We start from the raw sequence: 20,207 nt of genomic DNA, 5'->3' as shown, positions 1-20,207 counted from the left end.
AACGCCGGATTTGGATGGAAGATGAGCCGTGGCGAAGATCCTGAGCAGTTGTGCGGAGCGCTTCCCAAAAACCTTATTTGCCCTCTCCCGGTGCCAGATCACAAGAGCGAGAGGTTCCGCAGACCTGCTCTCCCGTTCGCCGGTGCACACCGGCGCTTGAGATGGAGTAGACTACAGTGGTGGCGCAGCAGCGAGAAGAGGTAAAAACCCTAGCTCGATTAGATGTCTTTTCGGTAGAGGCTGATAGGTCGTATATATAGGAGAACCCACATTCTCACGTTGTGATCGTGATCTAAACTGATTAGGCTTCCATATCTCACTAACTTGAAGGCTAAGTAAAAAAAATAAAATAGCAAAAGAAAACTGCGCCATCGCAAGGCTGGAGGTCGGATTTCGGTGGACCATTCACGCAGGTGTCGCGCGCCCTTCGCCTGAGGCGAGGCGTGGCGAGCGAGCGCGCGCGTGTGGAGCTTTGTTTCTCTCCCCACACACATAGCTTGGAGGAGTGGAGACAACCTTCATATTTATGTTGACCATCCTTCTCCACCACTAGCAATGTGGGACTAAAGGTTTGCACCACTCCAACCATTTGCTGATGCTCACATGGGCCTTCGAGATTTATTTGGAATTTCTGAAATTGCAATGGGCCAAGCCTATTATTTTATCAATCCCCTACCTGATCTCAAATGTCCATCAGAGATTTTGTCTGTTTCTCACTGTTGTTTATATACCAGTGTTTTAGCAAGGACTGTCAAGTTGAACTCTCATCTAAAGCTTTAAGCTACATTCATCCAGAACTTGACAATGGAGTAAGCCTTGAATTGCAAGTTTTGTTCGGACAAGTTTCACTCAAAGTCGGAACTAGTGCCTGGCTGCTAGTAGCCTACCCCGCGGGCGGAGCATATTCGTCATACTCCTTGGTCTCTTCATGAGATTACTAGAGATCATACAAGTCTCATAGACTGCGACGTTCTATAGTCGGGCTCATATATGTGTGTTCTTTCAAGAATGCTCTGTACGACAACATCTTCGCTTAATCAAGCCAATAGAAGCACATTAAAGCATATTGCTAACCTTCCTTACAACATTTGAGAATATTGCATCTTTATATAGAGGGGGTTTAATAATTACTCTCCTCAGTCAACTGACAGCTTGTTTTTTCCCAAATCATAATTCATGGGATCTCCGATTACATAGGTTGGGTTACCACTACAGCAACTCAAACAGGTCTCATACCTATCTTCCTCGATGCATGTTCTATCACATTCCGTGATAGCTTTTTTTAAAGGGATCTGCCAGGTTTTTATCTGTTTGAATATAAGTCACACTTATTACTCCGGAGTTTCTTAACTTTCTGACAGACTTCAGTCGTCTCTTGACATGTCTTGATAATTTTGCGTTATCCTTAACACTGTTCACTTTGACTATCACCGTTTGATTGTCACAGTTCATAAGGATTGCCGGCACTGGTTTATCAACCACAAGCAAATTCATTAAGAGATCACGTAGCCACACTACCTCAACAGTGGCTGTTTCCAAAGCAGTAAGTTCTACTTCCATGGTTGACCTCGTTAGAATGGTCTGTTTGCAAGATCTCCATGATATTGCACCACCTCCAAGGGTAAACACATACCCACTCGTGGCATATAGGCATCAGCGTCCGAAATCCAGTTCGAATCACTATATCCCTCAAGCACAGCAGGGTGCCCGGAATAGTGAATTCCATAACTCACAGTACCCACCAAGTAGCGCATAACCTTTTCAAGTGCATGCCAATGATAAGAATCCAGGTTTGACATGAACCTACTCAATTTGTTCACAGCAAAAGCTATACCGGGTCTCATTGCGCTAGCTAAGTACATGAGTGAACCGATAATCTAAGAGTATCTCAGTTGGTCTTTAGCAATTTTCTTGTTCTTTCTGAGTATCATGCTGGGATCATAAGGTATTGGAGAAGGCTTGCTGTCCATATAACCAAAACGGTTCAAGACCTTCTCCACATAATGGGATTGTGAAAGAGTAATCCCATTCTCATCATTAATCAGCTTGATGTTCAAAATAACATTAGCTTCTCCCAGATCTTTCATATCAAAGTTCTGTGATAGAAAAGACTTGACCTCATTGATCACATCAATGTTTGTGCCAAAGATCAGTATGCCATCCACATACAAGCATAATATAACTCCTTCACCCCCACTGTGGTGATAATACACACATCTATCAGGCTTGCTAATGACAAAGCCTGCATAAGTTAAAGTTCTATCAAACTTATCATGCCATTGCTTAGGTAATTATTTTAGGCCATACAAAGACTTCAACAACTTACACACCTTGCTTTCTTGACCCTTCACCACAAACCTGTTAGGATGATCCATATAGATGTCATCATCCAACTCTCCATTTAGGAAAGCTATCTTTACATCCATGTGGTGGACGATAAGACTATACGAGGCAACTAGAGAAAGTAGTGCTCGAATAGAGATCAGTCTAGCGACAGGTGAATAGGTATCAAAGAAGTCTTCACCTTCTTTTTGTGTGTAGCCTTTGGCCATAAGCCTAGCCTTGTACTTTTCAATAGTACCATCAGGCTAAGCTTCTTCTTGAACACCCATTTACAACCCACTGGTTTGCAATCATAGGGTCGTTCAGTGAGCTCCCATGTCTTATTAGAAAGAATCGAATCCATCTCACTTTGGACAGCTTCTTTCCAATCGTCTGCATCTGGAGATGCATATGCCTTAGTGATGGTCGTGGGAGTATAGTCCACAAGGTACATAGTGAAATCATCACCAAAGGATTTTGCAACCCTCTGCCTCTTGCTTCTTCTAGGAGCTTCACTGTCATCCTTCTCTAGGATGTCCTCATGCTCATGCTCATCGGGTTGTTCAGAAGACTCAACAGGTGTAGTAGGTTCAGAAGAAAATCTAGAGTTGTTCAGCAGAAAATCTAGAGTTGCTATGCATATCTTTAAGAGGAAATATATTCTCAAAAAATATTACATCATGAGATTCCATAATAGTATCAACATGCATATCAGAGATCTCAGATTTAACCACTAAAAACCTATAAGCAATGCTCCTCTGAGTATATCCTAGAAAGACACAATCCACTGTCTTAGGTACTAGCGCTTCTTCGAAATGGGTACATTGACTTTCGCCAAGCACCCCAAGTACGCAAATAAGAAAGTGATGGTTTTCTCCCGATCCACATCTCATATAGAGTTTGATCTTTATTCTTGTTTGGACTCTATTCAGGACATGACATTAAGTCAATAGAGCCTCCCCCCACCATGCCTTAGATAAACCGGCAGTATCTAACATGGAATTAACCAAGTCAGTCAGTGTGCAGTTTTTCCTCTCAGTAATTCCATTGGACTTGGGCGAATAAGGAGGCGTCCTCTCATGAATAATACCATGTTCCTCACAGAACTCATCAAAAAATTTTGGAAAGTACTCGCCACCATGATCAGACCTTAGACGCTTGATCTTTCTCTCAAGTTGATTCTCAACCTCAGCTTGATAAATTTTAAAGTAGTCTAGTGCTTCATCCTTAGTTCGCAACAAGTAAACATAGCAAAATCTAGTCACATCATCAATCAAAGTCATGAAGTATCTCTTTCCACCTTTTGTCAACACACTATTCATCTTGCACAGATCAGAATGTATGAGTTCTAGAGGTGCTAAGTGTCTCTCCTCAGCTGCCTTGTGAGGCTTCTGAGGTTGCTTTGATTGAACACAACTATGGCACTTAGAACCTTTGGCAATAGTGAGGTTCAAAATTAAACATATGCTAGAAAGCCGAGACATTAAACCAAAATTAATATGACACAAATGTGAATGCCAAGTACTCGCATCATCACTAACGTTGCCACAAATATGGTTCATGGACTTATTAAGAAAATCTGCAAGAGAAAAGCGGAACAAGCCTCCGCACTCATAGCCTTTACCAACGAATTGTCCATGTTTTGACATGACTAATTTATTGGACTCTAACACTACCTTAAACCCGTCCTTGCACAGGACCGACCCGCTCACAAGATTCTTGTTGATGATAAGGACATGATGCACATTCCTCAGCTGCACGATCTTTCCCGAAGTAAACTTCAGATCTACTATACCAACTTCATGAACAGCAACATGTGACCCATTCCCCATTAGAATGAAGGAATCCTAGATGACCTGGCAAGAATAAAACATGGAGATGTCAGCACACATATGAACATTAGCACCCGTATCAAGCCACCAACTAGTGGAATGAAAAACTGAAAGAACAGTAGGTAGATTACCGTACCCATTTCCAGTGTTGTCTATGGTCACCATGTTGACATCCTTGGACCCATGGGCCCTTCTGCCCTTGCGGTCTGCACAATCTGGACAATCCTTAGAGAAGTGTCCAAGCTCACCACAAGTGTAACAGTTCATCTCAGCCTTATTCTTCTTCTTCTTGAAGATAGTAGTCTTGACGACTTTGTTCTTCCCTTTGTTCTTGCCACGTGGGAATTTTTAGACCATGTTGATGCTGGACTGACCTTGGTCTCCTTTCTCAGCAGTATCCTTCTTCCAAGCTTTCTCCTCAACATCAAGAGACGCTACCAGATTTTCAACTGATATCTCTTGTCTCCTATGTTTCAGAGTAGTGGCGAAGTTCCTCCATGAGGAAGGCAACTTTGCAATTATGCAACCAACCACAAACTTGTCGAGTAATTGACACTTAAGAAGCTCAAGATCCTTCACAATACACTTCACCTCATGGGCCTGCTCTACCACAGAACGGTTGTTCACCATCCTGTAGTCATGAAAACTCTCCATGAGTTATAGTTCATTGCCTACATCTGCTGCATCATACCTTGCAACCAGAGTATCCCACAGCACCTTCGCATCTGTCATGTCTATGTAGACATCGACCAGATGGTCAGACATAATGCTAATGATACATCCCACGAAAAGGTTATTGGCATCATCGAACTTTTTCTGCGCTTCAGCAGTAAGTTCGCCTTCAGGATTGCCAATCCTCGTGTCCTAGATGTTCATAGTATTAAACCAGATACGAACCTTTGGTTTTCACCTCTTAAAGTTCACACTGGTAAATTTTTCCAACCTCAGTGACTCAGCAAAATCAGCTATACCAAAATCAACATATTGCCTAAAATAAGACTTTTGGATTGTTGGGAAATTAGACAATCGCAAGAGTAAATTCCGAACTAGATTTATCATGACAAGAACAAAACCTAGCATGCAAATCTCTAACATACTAGGCAACATCAAGCACACCAACATAATCTCAGAAAGCATGCTGAAATAGCAGATCAGATTACGGTGTACGTACTCGGCTGTGATGACAAGCGGTGCTGACGGAACGATGACGGTGTTGCGGACGGAGCGTAGTAGGCGACATTGAAGACGATAGCACGCCGCAACGCCGGACTTTGACAGAAGACGAGCCGTGGTGAAGATCCTAAGTAGTCGTGCGGAGCGCTTCCCAAAAACCTTATTTGCCCTCTCCCGGTGCCGGATCACAAGAGCGAGAGGTTTCAGAGACCTGCTCTCCCGTTCGTCGGTGCACGCCGGCGCTCAAGATGGAGTAGACTACGGTGGCGGCGCAGCAGCGAGAAGAGGCAAAAACTCTAGCTCGATTAGATGTCTTTTTGGTAGAGGTCGATAGGTCATATATATATAGGAGAATCCACGATCTCACACGTCGCAATCGTGATCTAAACCGATTAGGCTTCCATATATCTCGCTGACTTGAAGGCCAAGTGACAAAAAAAATGACAAAAGGAAACCGCGCCACCGCAAGGCTGCAGGTCGGATTTCGGTGGACCATTCACGCAGGTGTTGCACGCCCGCGCCGCACCCTTCGCCGGGGCGAGGCGAGACGAGCGAGCATGCGCGTGTGGAGCTTTGCTTCTCTCCCCACACACATAGCTTGGAGGAGTGAAGACAACCTCCATATTTTTGTTGACCATCCTTCTCCTCCACTAGCAATGTGGGCTCATGCCCACATGGATCTTTGAGATTTATTTGGAATTTTTGAAATTGCAATGGGCCAAACCCATTATTTCATCATCAAACTCGTCACCTTTCCTTCAATCTTCCTCCAAATTTTGAATCTAAGGACTACAACTTTTACTTTGGGCCATGTACTGAAAGATCAAAGGTTTGAGAGAATTCGAGCTCTGAACATCGAGTAAAACACTGCCACCTTTCAGTGTTCTTGAGTTTGTTTAATAAGGTTCAAGGCAGTTTGATTCTTCAAATTTTGAATCCAAATTCAAATATTCAAACCTTCATTGCTTTGAGCAAAAGTTACTCCAACTTTCTCACGGAACATCCAAGTTTATTTATTGACATTCATTACACAAAGTTTATAGATGGAATTCTTAAAATTTTTGGCTCAAAGTTGGCCATTTACCACTGTATTCAGAATTGGTAAACTTTTCTAAATCTGGGTTTAGAATCAGCATAACTTGGCAACTATTGGTACGATATTTAACCCTTTAAACCTTCAAAGCACACTTAATACTTTAACTATTGTTTTGGCCAAAATAACACTATTTTAGGCAAAAATCAAAGCTTGAGGCCTCCAAACATGGCCACGTTCTATTGTTACCTCTTCTGTTTTTCCTCTTGACTTCTTTTGCTGGAAATGGTGATCTTAAAACAATCTGGGCAATCGAGGGAGTACCTGACAGCACGTTAATACTTTGTATCATATATGCCAAAAGCCTGCACTTGCCAGCTAAACGTTTTTTTACCGTCTATAATACGTCTCGTTAATACTTTGTAAGTTTGCATCATATATTCCCTTGGATCCACGTGCCGAGGGGGGGTTGGGTAGCTGCCCCTACGTTGCACAAAGTGTTTATCGTTTAGGTCAACCCAGTAGAATAATGTTACATTTATATTCTTATCCATCATGTAACACTGTAAGTGCTGTTGGTGCTGTCAAGGGCGACACCACCCCTCAGAGTCGATGTAAACTCGTTCAACTCTGTTGGTGCTGTTTTTGGTGTAGCGGCTGCTGAAGCAGGATGGCTTGCGGCTGCTGTATCTGCGGCTGATTTGATGGTCTGTATTCCACCACGTCCTGAGAAAAAAGGGCAACATTTCAGCAAATGCAGATACTTATGTTGACCTCTAACCAGGAGTAGAAATATAAGTTCATTTAGGTACGATCAAAATTACCCGAGGGAAGAGGATGCCAATCAGGCGGCCCTCTATGCCAGACACCGACAGCAAAAGAGTTTGTGAAGGTAATTGTATCACAGCACACTGAAACAGAAGACCAATTTGGGCATTGGAACTGTGTACTGAATGACTGCCAAGAAACTAGACCACGTTTGTTTGTTTCTTTACGAGCTCCTAAAATTCCTGTCACATCGAATGTTTAGATACTAATTAGAAGTATTAAATATAGACTAATTACAAAACCAATTGTACAGATGGAGACTAATTTGCAAGACGAATCTATTAAGCCTAATTAGTCATGATTTGATAATGTGGTGCTACAGTAAACATGTGCTAATGATGGATTAATTAGGCTTAATAGATTCATCTCGAGAATTAGCCTCCATCTGTGTAATTAGTTTTATAATTAGCTCATGATTAGCCTCCGAATATTCGATGTGATATGAATTTTAGTCCGAACTAAAGATCCAAATACCCCCTAAATGCATGAGACAACCGCAGCAGAATAACACGTGCTAAAAAGAATATAACCAATCACTGACCAGCTTCTTGTTCTTTAGTTGTCTGAGGAAACCATGCCGATTTAAACTCCGGTATACTAGAAACTCTGCCTTGCCAGCATATTTTCTGCAGAATGATTAGAAAAGATATCATTCACAGCACATTACAAGAAAATGTGATAATGTAAAAAATCCACTTGGAAAATAATGGGCTAGGAGTCAAACTTATCGTTCATATCCTCCTGGTTTATGAGGCTAACAATCTGCATAGTGTCTGGCCAGTCCGCTGCGAGTCTGCATACATAAAGTAGGGCTTTTAGTTTCCTACTCGTCTTGAAGCACAATTCGAAAATAGCAGAAACTAAAGATCTGGTTAGCTTGTGCATATCCGCGTGCATGCTCATGTGCGGATAGATTTCAATCAGCGGGGAAGTCTTTCCCCGCTGACTTAGCCTTAAGGGGTCCACTGAAGCATGGCCGGGGCAGAAACCTCACCAGCGTGTGCTTCTTTGGCAGCCTGGGAATCAACTGCAACTGTTGCACAGGGAGGTGGGCACGAATAATGCAGCACCCAGGATACGAGCCTGGATACTGTACCACTGAGCTACGCGCTCATCTGCCATGGTTTTGTCTCAACATTCCTTTTTTGTGTGAACTGTAAAATCTATCTCATCTATGCTTAATTACCACATATAGCATTTTAGTTGATTGATTTGCATTACCAAATGTTGCTGTAGCATGGGTATTATGCTAGTGAAATGTAGAGATCCAAGGAAATGAAAGGATTATCGCAATAATTCAAACACTTACTTTTCAGATGCCGCTCCACTCCTATAACCCTGCCAGACATATGTTTAGGTGAGAAATATAAAAAAACAAAAAATCACACAAATAAATATGGTTATACTATTAATAGTAAAAAAACATAGCAAGATTGCAGAACACAAAATACAGACAGATCAAGCATTTGGGGCATGTTTGGTTTTGAGCCTGACGTGCCAAGCCAAACTTTGGCCTTGCCCTGAAATTTTGGCCTCCATTTGGTTGATAGCCAAACTTTGGTCATGCCAAATAAAATTTGGCCAGCCCAGCTACAGTCAACAGCATCGCTGGGCAAGATTCCGGCCAGCAAAACGGCCGCCCAAAATTGGCTTGGCCGCTGCATGCATCCGTTAGCTGATGTGTTGCATGGTGATTGGTTGCAATGAACGATTTGCATTTTGGATTTACAACCTATAATCAACAATATTTACTAAAGTATGAATCTGATTTGTGATCTGTTTGAACCAAAGTAATCCTTGTTATTTAATTTAATGAACAAAACAAAACCCATTTGACTATCTTTTGAAACAAAAAAATAATGATACGTGGGTCCCACACGCCATGCTCACAATCCTAAATTTGGTTGGGTCATGAACTAAACATCACTTTTACAGCCCCATTTTGTCACTGCCCAAGATTGGCCATGGCCAAAATTTCTCTTGGCTCACTCTGGTCAAGAACCAAACATGCCCTAGATTCCAGTTTTAAAGGCGGAAACAAACCTTGGCAGAAAATGAGCATTGGCAGCAATTGCAGTCCAAGTTTTAAGGGGCTTAATTTTTTTGATTTCAAGTTCAAGCAATCACGATTGAAGATTTTATAAACAGTAGTTTACTCCAAGCTAATTTATCTTCATTAATAGTCTTAGCAAGAAAATGGGTCAAAGATTACACACGATTTATTCATACAAGCTTTTCAAGGAAAAAAGATATTTTCCTTTCGACTTCATACAGAGCTACAAAGAGCATAAAGTGTCACCATATCTATGGAATCATTCATTGAGCCAGAATTGCAGATTCAAAATAATCTTTTACCATTTTTATTAAATAGTGCATAATGGTTGTGAGTTCAATAATGCAAATAGAGACTTACTTCGAGTTTACAAATAAATACAGACTGTCCCTGCCTTAACGCGGTCAAAGTTCCCTGATAGAAGGCAAACATCAGTTGTTGAAAACCAGTATGGCCAACATACAAGATAATATATGCATTATAAATCCAAATTCACATAATGAGCCAATAATCTAAAAAATGCACAGTGAAATTTGGAGTACAGGGAGGGGGTTTATCTGGTTTTTAGAATTATGCCAAATGATGTTGACTGATAAGCAACTGATACAACACACAACATTGAAATTGCCAATATAAACTACAATTGATTAAAAAAACTAACACAATTAATTGTCATTGAATGTATGGTTTCAATGCACTCATGGTATTAACATATAGGCTGCTTTACAGCACCAGTTTTATGTATCCTTCCAATAAACTAGAAGATGACTAATTTTTTACTTTCTAAACTAAGAAGGCTCCAATTCGTCAAGTTCTCTGCACTGTGCTTACCATTTAGTACAGAGTTTAAACGTTTAGCAGGGGTGTTGACTATGCCTATGTAAATGCTTAAATAAAAGAGGAAATCCTTACCTCCCAAATTTTGACAAACTTTGATGGTGGTTGTTGGGCATTGGGATGCTGCCCAATAGGCATATTTATGTCAAAATTGTTAGTCACACCTAGGAAATTGGCACCTGCCTGTTGGGCAATCCCAGGTGTTGGCGTCATAGCAGGCACTGAACTGATTGCTGTAGGCCCAAGGCCACTTGCACCAACTCCACCTTGTCCTAATTGTGAACTAGATATCATAGCAGGTATTGTTGCTGGTTCCTAAAATAAAAAAAGCAAATGTATTGTTAGAATGAGAAAACAAATGGAGAAATTCCAAGAATAGTATGTCCTTTGTAACTCACCACGTTAACAGTTGCAGTAGAAATGCCTACTACACCAACTGGTTTACAGCCAATCATTGGTCCACTCACTGGAAATATTTGGAATTATTCATCATGACAATAGCATGGATACACATGAAAAATAAATTGCAATATTGGACGAATCAGCTTATCATAAATAGATTGTTTAAAGAAGATTAGATGAACTCTTGAAAGCAGTCGGGCTACATACACCCTTTTATTGAAGAAACCGGCAAAATCTGAGTAACAAGTGATATGCACATCACAACTTAGAATACTAAGACTTTAATCGATGGAACAAATGATGCAATCCTTTAACAAGAATGCATATGCATGGGAGTACACACTTATGTATCTGTACGAATACATTTAAGTTAATGTGTATAAGCCTCGCAATATATCAATCTCACTGTTAATTATGACAGAGTCCTGCAAAAAACTACTTATGTAGTAATTCAGACATAGCTGATTTGAACTAATGGCTGACCAACATGTCTGAACTTAATGACACAAACAATTTGCTGTGGACATCTTGCCAGTTAACTCATTTATGTACTTGGTTATGTCATATTTCAATGGTATTTGAGCAAAATGTTCATCCACACTGACAAAGAAACATACTGGTATTTAGTGATACAAGCTTCCTGAAATATGGCGGTCAACTTCTATGTCTAGTAATTAGTATATTCATTTTTTTAATCTCAAGCTAAAAAATATTTCAATTCTGCAAACTTTTTTTAGAACACAATTCTGCAAACTTAATGTATGAATATTTCACTGTATAACAAGCAATCACACCACAGAATAGCCACATGTAATTCGAATATCTTATGTGTTCTCACAAGTATAAAACATCACCAGCACAAAACTTTCGCCCAACAAAGGTACACTTTATGCAAAACTGGATCATGTAATGGCATATTCAGAACCCTGCCTGCTATGGAATAGTCAGCCATCCCAAAATATAACCATTACTTTTTCTGCCATAATTTAGGCAAGCCAGCCAAGGGACATATCAAGATTAAATTCACTTGTCATTTTTAGTCAAATTGAAACTAGCATTTGTTAAAACAATTTTCACTAAACTAGGTATAAACACCATTTTTGCAAAGATTTCCCAACATCCCTCCCACACAGAGACATCATATCAACAACATTTCCTTTCTACAAAGGGCAGAACCAAAAATAGATCTTATAGAAATACAAGCCTAACATTAACATTTATTTTTAACCTGAGGGGTTGGCAAATGCACTGTCCATCTTCAATTTGGTTTGATTTGGGGCCAAGTTCCCACGTAAAGGAAGAGATAGAGCAGTCCTCGCCTCCATGAAATTCTCAGATAGCAAAACAAGGAACTGTGGGTTTTTTGCATGATCAACTGGTGGATCAGCAGCTTGAGGATTTCGTTTGCCCTGCAGCAGAATATGGAATCAATATTATGTGCCTATAAGGTCAAATTGTGTCACATAAGTTAAAAAGGATAGTCAGAATGCACAACTGGGGAAATTGGAGATGGCCCAAGGCCATCACTTGCAATTTTAGCTAGTGCACTAATGAATTTAATGCCCTCTCCACTCTAATATGAATGTTACAAAAGCATAGTTTTGACTTGCCAATCTGTCACGGGCAGGGGATTCGCTGAGATTGGAGAGTGGAATGCAACGACGATTATATTTGAATGAAGTAACCGGATGTGGCCCTGGACCTCGGTGGCGCGGATGAGCTGTGATGATCGGCACCGCACCAGAGAGGCAGGTCTGAGGTACAAGATGAACTTCAAGCAAATACCTACCCTGAACTATGCCGGGTCCCCAGTTTATATATCACTAGAGCCTGGCAAACAAAGAATCTCAACGAACGACTAAAGTAACGTGCAAGTAAACTACAACCTAACTAATCAAACTTGATCTCTAAGACGATGACGGTGCCAAGGCTCCTCCTGACACCGAACTCTTCTTGTGGTGTCTGTTATACTTGAGTCCCCACATGACACAATCAATGTCATTTTCGGTTTTAAAGACTAATTTTCACCAAAGATCTTATCAAGGAACATAAGTACTTGCTCTAGAGTTATTGGCATCGAACAAAATTTTTGCCAAAAACAAAAGTATCAACCACTTGTTACATGTCAATGAAGCTAGATTGACAAGTAACTCGGATTGAAGTACATTAGAGTAATGTCGTACTCCACAAACAAGGTTGTTTCTATTATGGGAACATACACCTTGGTTCTTTTGTTTTGACATACAAGAACCCATGCAGTCAAATGTTCCTATAGTTTTACCATCAATTGAATAAAAACAACTAAAGAAGCAGAGAAAAGGAATAGAAGAAGTTTCCTGTACAAAACAAGTGACAACATTACCGCATTGTATATTGCCTTCAGTGTCGGAAGCTGTTTTGGAGATATCACCGACAATGAGACAGAGCACTACATCCAACAAAATCAAATAGAATCAACAAAATGATAGCGGCATCCCATTGAGACAAAAGGAAATAAACAACAATAACAAGCTATAGCAATATGCTCTACCTGAGGAAATAATTTTGCAAAAGTTTCAGCATCAGCAATAGAAGGCTCTTTTGACGACTCAATGTTCTTTCTGTGATCAGTAGATCGAATAGGAAGACAGTAGACAGGTGTAGGCAAAGGATATGGATTACTTGCAGCGACAAGTATGCAATGCTTATGTGCTTCCTGGTTTTGATTATTCTGGGTTGTATTGCGACTGCCATGGAGTATCTAGATGCACATAAGAAAAAAGATCATCAGCTTGCATCAGCACAACAACTAGAAATGAAATAATCACTATTTTAATAACTTAAGAAAAGAAAGATCATTGCTGTGTCACCAAAGTTTTTTAATCTCTTTTTGAACATGTAAGTTTCAGCACTGCGAGCAAAAATGGACTGGTGCCCCAAACAATGCAGCAGACTGCCATGCAAACATTTGTGACCATACTTATTTCACTCCATTCTCATCTCTTGGTAATGTACACAGGTTATCAATAAGTCATTATTACTAATCTTGTACTCTGTTGATTAAGACAAAGAAAGGCTGAGCTTTTGATCAGGGCATGCTTTATGAAACTAGCCAGGATTCAGAATGATGTGAAGACAATGTTAAGATTTTTTTAGTAAAATCATAGCTTGGGCAAGTAGATTAGTAAAAGGATGTCTAGCCTATATTTAGAAATAACTATCATGCACGTGCAGAATTATTTCCAGCTATGAAAAATAATTAAACAACAACATCAGAACAACGTGTGTTGATATCTTGACCTGTGAGGAGATCCAGAAACAGATGTTTGTCATCAAGTGGAACAATAAAACATCTTATTCAAACAGGACTGATAAATAACAAAACAAAATGGCGAAACAGAACATGCACTACTCCACACATCATGCCCTCATAGCAACATAACTCAAAGATCCACAATACATCTTAAAAGGTAAAACAGAATCTCCTAAGTGCTAAATGTTGGCCGCATGGAACTAGAAATTTGAAACAATGTTAACATGTCAATACCATCAATGCTTCAGTAAGACCTTCACAAGTAGCAGCTTCGCTTACTCCTCCACCAGTGAATGATATTCCAGATAACCATGATAGGAAAGCATCGATATCTTTTGTCCATCCACTTCTCTGCACACAAAAAGCTGAGTTGCAAAATGTTAAGTTACCTACTTGATAGAATGTACAATAAATGATATGGTCAAAAACGTGGAGGATATAAAGATGTACCGCTGTAAGGTCCACGGGTATGAAACACAACTAATGCAAGCTCAGGAGGTGCCCCTGCCAGCTTCTGCACAAATGAAGAATAAGTTACATATTAACACAATCCCTGGAATAGCACGCACAAATTGGGAACTCAGATGATAAAATGATTCATCAGAAGAGATTACCTTCCCTGGCAGTTCACTTGCACACAAGCTCCTGCACACAATTGAATTTTCTCAACAAATCAGTTGTAATAAAATGCAAAGTTTGCATAGCACAATGGTGTAAAAATGAATAATGATGGTGGTATACTGGCATTGAACTTGGTTTTCAAACAATTGACCAAGATTTGTTGTACGCTAATCAGATGGGGTTTTCTATTAACAGAAAGAAGAACCGTATGAAGATAATTGTGTGCGAAGGTTGAAGCCATGGTGAAGCATGAGAGATACAAGAAGACATCTAGACAAATGAGCCAAGTAAAAAATCAACATTCTACTGACTACCTCCATAAGCGCAGTTTCAGAAAATGGATTCCTAACCCAACAAGGTGCTAGGTCACCCTTCCACCAAGCTCAAATGTCTCTTAGACAGCCTGATCACCCGTTAGATACTAGGCGCTTCATCATCAAATAAAACAACAATGGTTGGGGAGGTAATAGGTGGAAAGGAATTGGACTTTAGATGTGATAGGTTAAAAATATCTTGAGTTTTAATGGGATGTAGAATGGGAGCTTAGAGGGCCAACTCCCACCAATCACTTCCCGGGGGAGGGGTGGGATTTCTTTTAAGTCAATGATGCATCTACTCAGTTAATCATGACTTATGATATAATTTCCCACCTCTAAACTCAAGCGCCAAAGTAATGATACGAAGCCTCTTTTAAACTTTCACGTGTACTAGAGATTCTCAAGGCGTAATGGTTAGAGCATTGAACTCCGTGGGTCAATGAAACCCTTTGTTGCCGGGCCTGGGTTCGAATATTGATACCACCTAGTTTAAGGGCTTTAATAAAATCAGAGGGACGTCTGTTCCTCTAGTCAAGTTTTTAAACTCTCACGCGTAATTTTCTTCAAAAACCAAACAAGCGAAAATGACTAAAAACCAAACTCCAATTCCTTCCACCAACTCCCACGGCTAATTCCCATGCCCGTCTTCATCAGCTGCCAAACGCATCGCAAAATCACGGAGACCCTCCATTCAACGAGCCCAATCATGAGTCATAAAAAAAATTAATCTCCACGATACGCCAGCAACCATTTATCCCCATCCAATTCCATGGTCGCCCCTCCTCTCGAGCGCGAATGTCAAGCGAGTGAACATCCGCGAAGCAACAGCGGCCGGGGCCAGAACAGAATAGGGGCCAGGGGCGCGCGGGCGTACGCGTACCGCACGATCTTCTCGACGTAGTCCCCCAAAATGGCGGGCCAGTAGGGCCCCAGCGCCGCCGTCCCCTCGACGGCGATCACCAGCCGCCTCTCCTCCGCTGCGGACCGACTCCTAGAACTATCCGCGAATTCCCGGATTGGCTGCCGCCGCCTCTCCTCTCTCTTCTTGTCCTCTGTTACTTTCCGGGAGAAGAATACGATGACGGCGGCGGCGCGACGAGGAAGCCCGAAGCCGGTTGGACTTTCCAGGGGGCCCAAAGTCCTGCCAGGGGTTCCATCTATGGCAGGTGGGCCCGTGGTGCTTTCAGCGGAACAGCAGCGTGTGTGCCTGTTCAAGCTTCTGATTGTCAAAGTGTTGTCAACAAGGTTAACTCCCACTTGATGGATCTCATGTTGGAGTTATCATTCAGGATGTTAAAAATTTAAGTAGTGCAAATCTTCATCCATGTCAGTAGATGATGTAATGAGGCAGCTCATGTTGTAGCTAAGCATGCTGATCAGTTCGATGGTTTAGTTTTAATGAGCCTCCGGACATGATCCGGGCCATAATTTGTAATGAACAGATAGTTTAATATAATGCTGCCTTATTCACTTTAAAAAAAAAATGGATGCCCCATTTTGTGTCAACTGGTGACCGTGGTCATGAATTCTGACTATTTTAGGCAGTTCTTCATTTTATTTCCATCTATCTAGTGCATAATTTCCTCGCGAAAAAAAAATAGTCCATGATTCTTCATTACTAGGGACATACCCGTGTCACATGCACCGGTTTAGAAAAAATAAATTTGATTGGAACATGTTATTATTTATGATTTATGATATCAAATACACACATAATAAACACATAAAGCTATTATTATTTATACATCAAAGATGTCCCTAAAAATAACATTTAAATTGTCAATCGTCGGGGAATGTTAGTTTATTATAATAGACGGAAGAAAAGGAATGCTAGAAAAAAACCAATTATGTTATTAGTGAACTGAAAATGACTAATCTAGCGTTACACAAATATAATTCTCTTATTTTCATATGGACGAAGTAAACTGTGACAGGTCGAACCAACCTCAGATTCATTAGTTTGTGCCGTAGCAAGCTTAAGAGATACAAAAGCAGCATGTATCAACAAATGAACCCAGATGTCTGTACTCTTTCAAGTAGTGGGCTATGGAACGAGTCACTAAGAATCTTACGTATACGAGATAGAGACTAGAAAAGAAAGTATCCATACTTCAATCAATCAATTTGGTGATAGGGTTATTGGACTCATAATTAGAAGAGTTTTACTATAATTGAAAGGGACTCGACATGATTGGTGATCTGATTGTTTTGGATTGACCGTGATCGATTATCAATCAATCAATTTGATTTGTGGAACAATGGGCTCCTAATCGGAAGTGTTTCGATGTAATTGGAAGGACTTAGCGTGATTAGTGATTTAATTATTTTGAATTGACTGTGATTGATCTTTTGGTTTGAATTGGAAGGTCCTTACCCGAATGGATTGATCGTAATTTACCATGCCGATGCAGTAGGTGGGGCTGGCGTGTAAAAAACAAGCAATGATAAAAATTCATAAATATTAGACGCGGTAGAGTGGCAATGTGCAATAGATGCTGGGAATATTTGGTCTTCCTTGTCCATTTTACCTCATTTTGCCCCGATAATTGGGTTATTTGCGAGGGGTAATTAAGTAGGTATAACTACGGCTATAATTCTTGGTAGGAATTTTGTTGATTTCCATTATTAGAATCATATATGTTCTCCAGCGGTGGAATATTTGCTGGCTGCAAACCCTTGAACCTCGTTATGAAGGGAGGTAAGAAGGAATATGAGAACTTCTCTGGATCAACTTCATAGAACTTCAGGAAAGTGTGGAAACTCAGAATGATCAGAGTGATCCCACTCAGACTAACATTTCATGAGACGCAACTTAAAATAATGAATCTTAGTTACTAGACTCAGATATATGTACAATCAGTTAAATCCAAATACTAGTAGAAAAACAACCTTCCATCCACAACAAAAATCTCGGTTATTTTTGACCCGGGATAAAAGAGGCTTTAGTCCTGGTCTAAATTTCGTAGTCCGTGAAGACACCTTTAGTCCCAGTTGGTAACACCACCAACCGAGACTAAAGGTGAGTCCCGGTTGGTGTTACAAACTCGGACTAAAGTCTCCGAGGGCTTTACTCCCGATTGGTAAAGGGTGACCTTTAGTCCCGGTTGGTACCTAACCAACCGGGACTAAAGGGTCCCCCATGAGTTACTACAAAAGCATTGCATTCCCTACTCAGTCAGATGTGCTGTGTAGGTGAGATGGTAAGAAAGCTACACGCGAGGCTTGAGGTCGTGTGTTCGAATCTCACGCACCGCGCACGCGCATATTTCACGTGAAAAATCACATGACTTATGACTTGTGGCATGCGCGTGTGTGGGCCTCCCAGGTAAAAGACCTAGAACTAAAGGTTCTGACCTTTAGTCCCGGTTGGAAAAATCGAGGTATGTGAGGTACTGCTCATTTTTTACCAGTGTCCCGGTTGGAAAAATCGAGGTATGTGAGGTACTGCTCATTTTTTACCAGTGAAAACACAAAATGCCCAGTTAAATAAAAAGAAAAAACTCAACATTTTCTCTGTAGAAGAGCTTTTGTTAAACGAAAGCTGGAGAAGAGCATGGTTTTATGGTTAACTAGTTTCTCCATGCAGCTGGATGCTTTAGCTCTTTGTAGTAACACCTGGGGCGCTGCGGGACACTGGAGATTGGAGACGAAGCTTGGCTTTAGATGTTGCAGACTGCACACTCTTCAGTCACGCCAACAGAGGAGCCTGACCAAACACCAGCCGACCAGCGGGTGATGTAAAGCCGCGACCGATACTCTTTCAGGGCTCTAGTGAACCTTCCCCTTGTCACCTTCCTTTTCTTCTCTGCTCTTATGTCTAAAGGTTCAGCTACAATTTCATTGGAAGATTAGAAGCAGAGCATGGTACAAGGATATGGTGATAGAGTTTGTGTAGGTTTGGTTAGCATGCTGAGAGATGTTTGACTTTTATAGAGATAAAATGCTACTCTCACCCCTCACATGCAAATGTTCAACCAAGTTGAATAGTTGAACGCAATTTTGGAGACAAAGCTTGCATTATTTACATGGATTATTTACTCTCCTGGATTCTGAGAGTTTGGTATTTGCAGTGGAATCTGAAACTTGTGTCATGGCTGGGTGCAGGGGCTTTAAGCCGTACCGTGCATGCATCATGGCATGTGAGCGTTCATGATCTCACAAAGGCAGCTTTCACTTCTGATTTGGATTGGACTAGATGGATCTTTTTAAATCCCCCCTTTATGAAATTTATATAATATCTTTTTTTAAATGAACTAAGCAGGAAAGCTACCGATTATATTAATAAAGAAAAGATCAAGACTGGGCAAACAATGACCCCGTAGGGATGACAACAGAAGAAATGTAAAACTTACAACAACTAAACTACGACTAAATATGAAAACTCCACCAACAAACAACTTCGCTCAGTCATGACATAAGCCACGGCAACACAACATCCTTAGCGAAGGCAACACCTAACACAGAGACAAAGAAAGCTCCGCCAGTAGCTCTAAGAAGGCATGACCTTTCAATTACATAAGTGGCTTGAGGTCATCCGATGGCAACAATTCCTTTAGGCGGTCTGCATAGTCTTGAATTACATCCTCGTTGAGCTTCCCATCATTCCCAAGAATAACCAAATCTTTTAACACGTTATGCTAGGCAATGCGGGCACTTCGACGAAGCGATGATCTATTGTAGGACTTGCATCGGCATCTTGCTATCGTGGACGGTGGTGAAGGGGTGTGCGTAGGAGGACATCCAAGCTCCTCACTATTCCTAACTTTGGTGGATAGAGAAGACACGACCTCTATCGGTGGATCCTCTATTATCATCTGAGCTTCTTCTGCCTTGACCTCAACCATAGAATAGGAAGGGCTGTCTTCGATGGTGATGAGAAAGATAGGGTCATCAATTGTCCCATGTGCATCTAAGATAGCTTCCTCATCATCAGATACGTCCTCCACTAGAACAACATCCTCAACTAAGGTCATGGTTTGTAGCAACACTTGTTTTTTGTGCGAGTCTTGGTGCATCTCTGTAGTGTAAGTCCCAAAAGGCACCTAGATGACATGCTCTGCAGATGTCTTTTGGTGAAACTCTTTGTCAGACGTCCTCATGGCCACCTCATTTGTGATAGGGTCCATCTCTCTGTGAGTCTCTATGGTAGAGATTCTTGTTGATATCTCATCAATGGCGGAGTTCACGATGTCCACACATGTATCTTCGCACACCAAGGAGTCAACAGAAGTGCAAACGGCTGCAAGAGAAGTGAGAATCGATGGTGTCGGAGAGCGATGAATTGGAGAATAGGGGCCGAAGAGCTCATCCATGTCAGATGGCACAACACACTCCAAATGGTTGGCCACACGTGCTAGCCACAGTTTGATGGTAGAAGCCTCCTCCCTCAGTGGGCGCACCACTTCCTCCAAACGAACTGCAATCATGTGTTGGAGCTCTGATCACAACAACTCCACCAGAGGTGCAACCATGGACTATAGGTTCAATGATGTCGAAG

The 20,207-nt window shown here is 41.1% G+C and overlaps 1 protein-coding gene across 1 annotated transcript; it reads right to left on the bottom strand.

Annotated features, from left to right (window-relative positions):
* Nucleotides 1-6,678: 6,678 nt before the first annotated feature.
* LOC117844185 (mediator of RNA polymerase II transcription subunit 25) lies at nucleotides 6,679-19,683 on the bottom strand. Its single transcript, XM_034724943.1, has 17 exons — nucleotides 19,449-19,683; nucleotides 19,226-19,331; nucleotides 15,591-15,929; nucleotides 14,387-14,417; nucleotides 14,223-14,286; nucleotides 14,007-14,137; nucleotides 13,011-13,220; nucleotides 12,843-12,908; nucleotides 11,709-11,889; nucleotides 10,477-10,544; nucleotides 10,154-10,393; nucleotides 9,602-9,655; nucleotides 8,498-8,526; nucleotides 7,913-7,981; nucleotides 7,730-7,814; nucleotides 7,185-7,271; nucleotides 6,679-7,086 (listed from the first exon to the last, which is right to left on the bottom strand). The coding sequence occupies exons 1-17, from the start codon at nucleotides 19,681-19,683 to the stop codon at nucleotides 6,985-6,987; spliced, it is 2,097 nt and encodes a 698-aa protein (XP_034580834.1). The 3' UTR covers nucleotides 6,679-6,984.
* Nucleotides 19,684-20,207: the final 524 nt, after the last annotated feature.

This window comes from Setaria viridis, chromosome 2 (assembly GCF_005286985.2).
Source record: "Setaria viridis chromosome 2, Setaria_viridis_v4.0, whole genome shotgun sequence".
Lineage (NCBI taxonomy): Eukaryota > Viridiplantae > Streptophyta > Magnoliopsida > Poales > Poaceae > Setaria > Setaria viridis.
The sequence above is the reverse complement of the archived record's forward strand: the minus strand, read 5'-3'. Positions and strand labels throughout refer to the sequence as shown.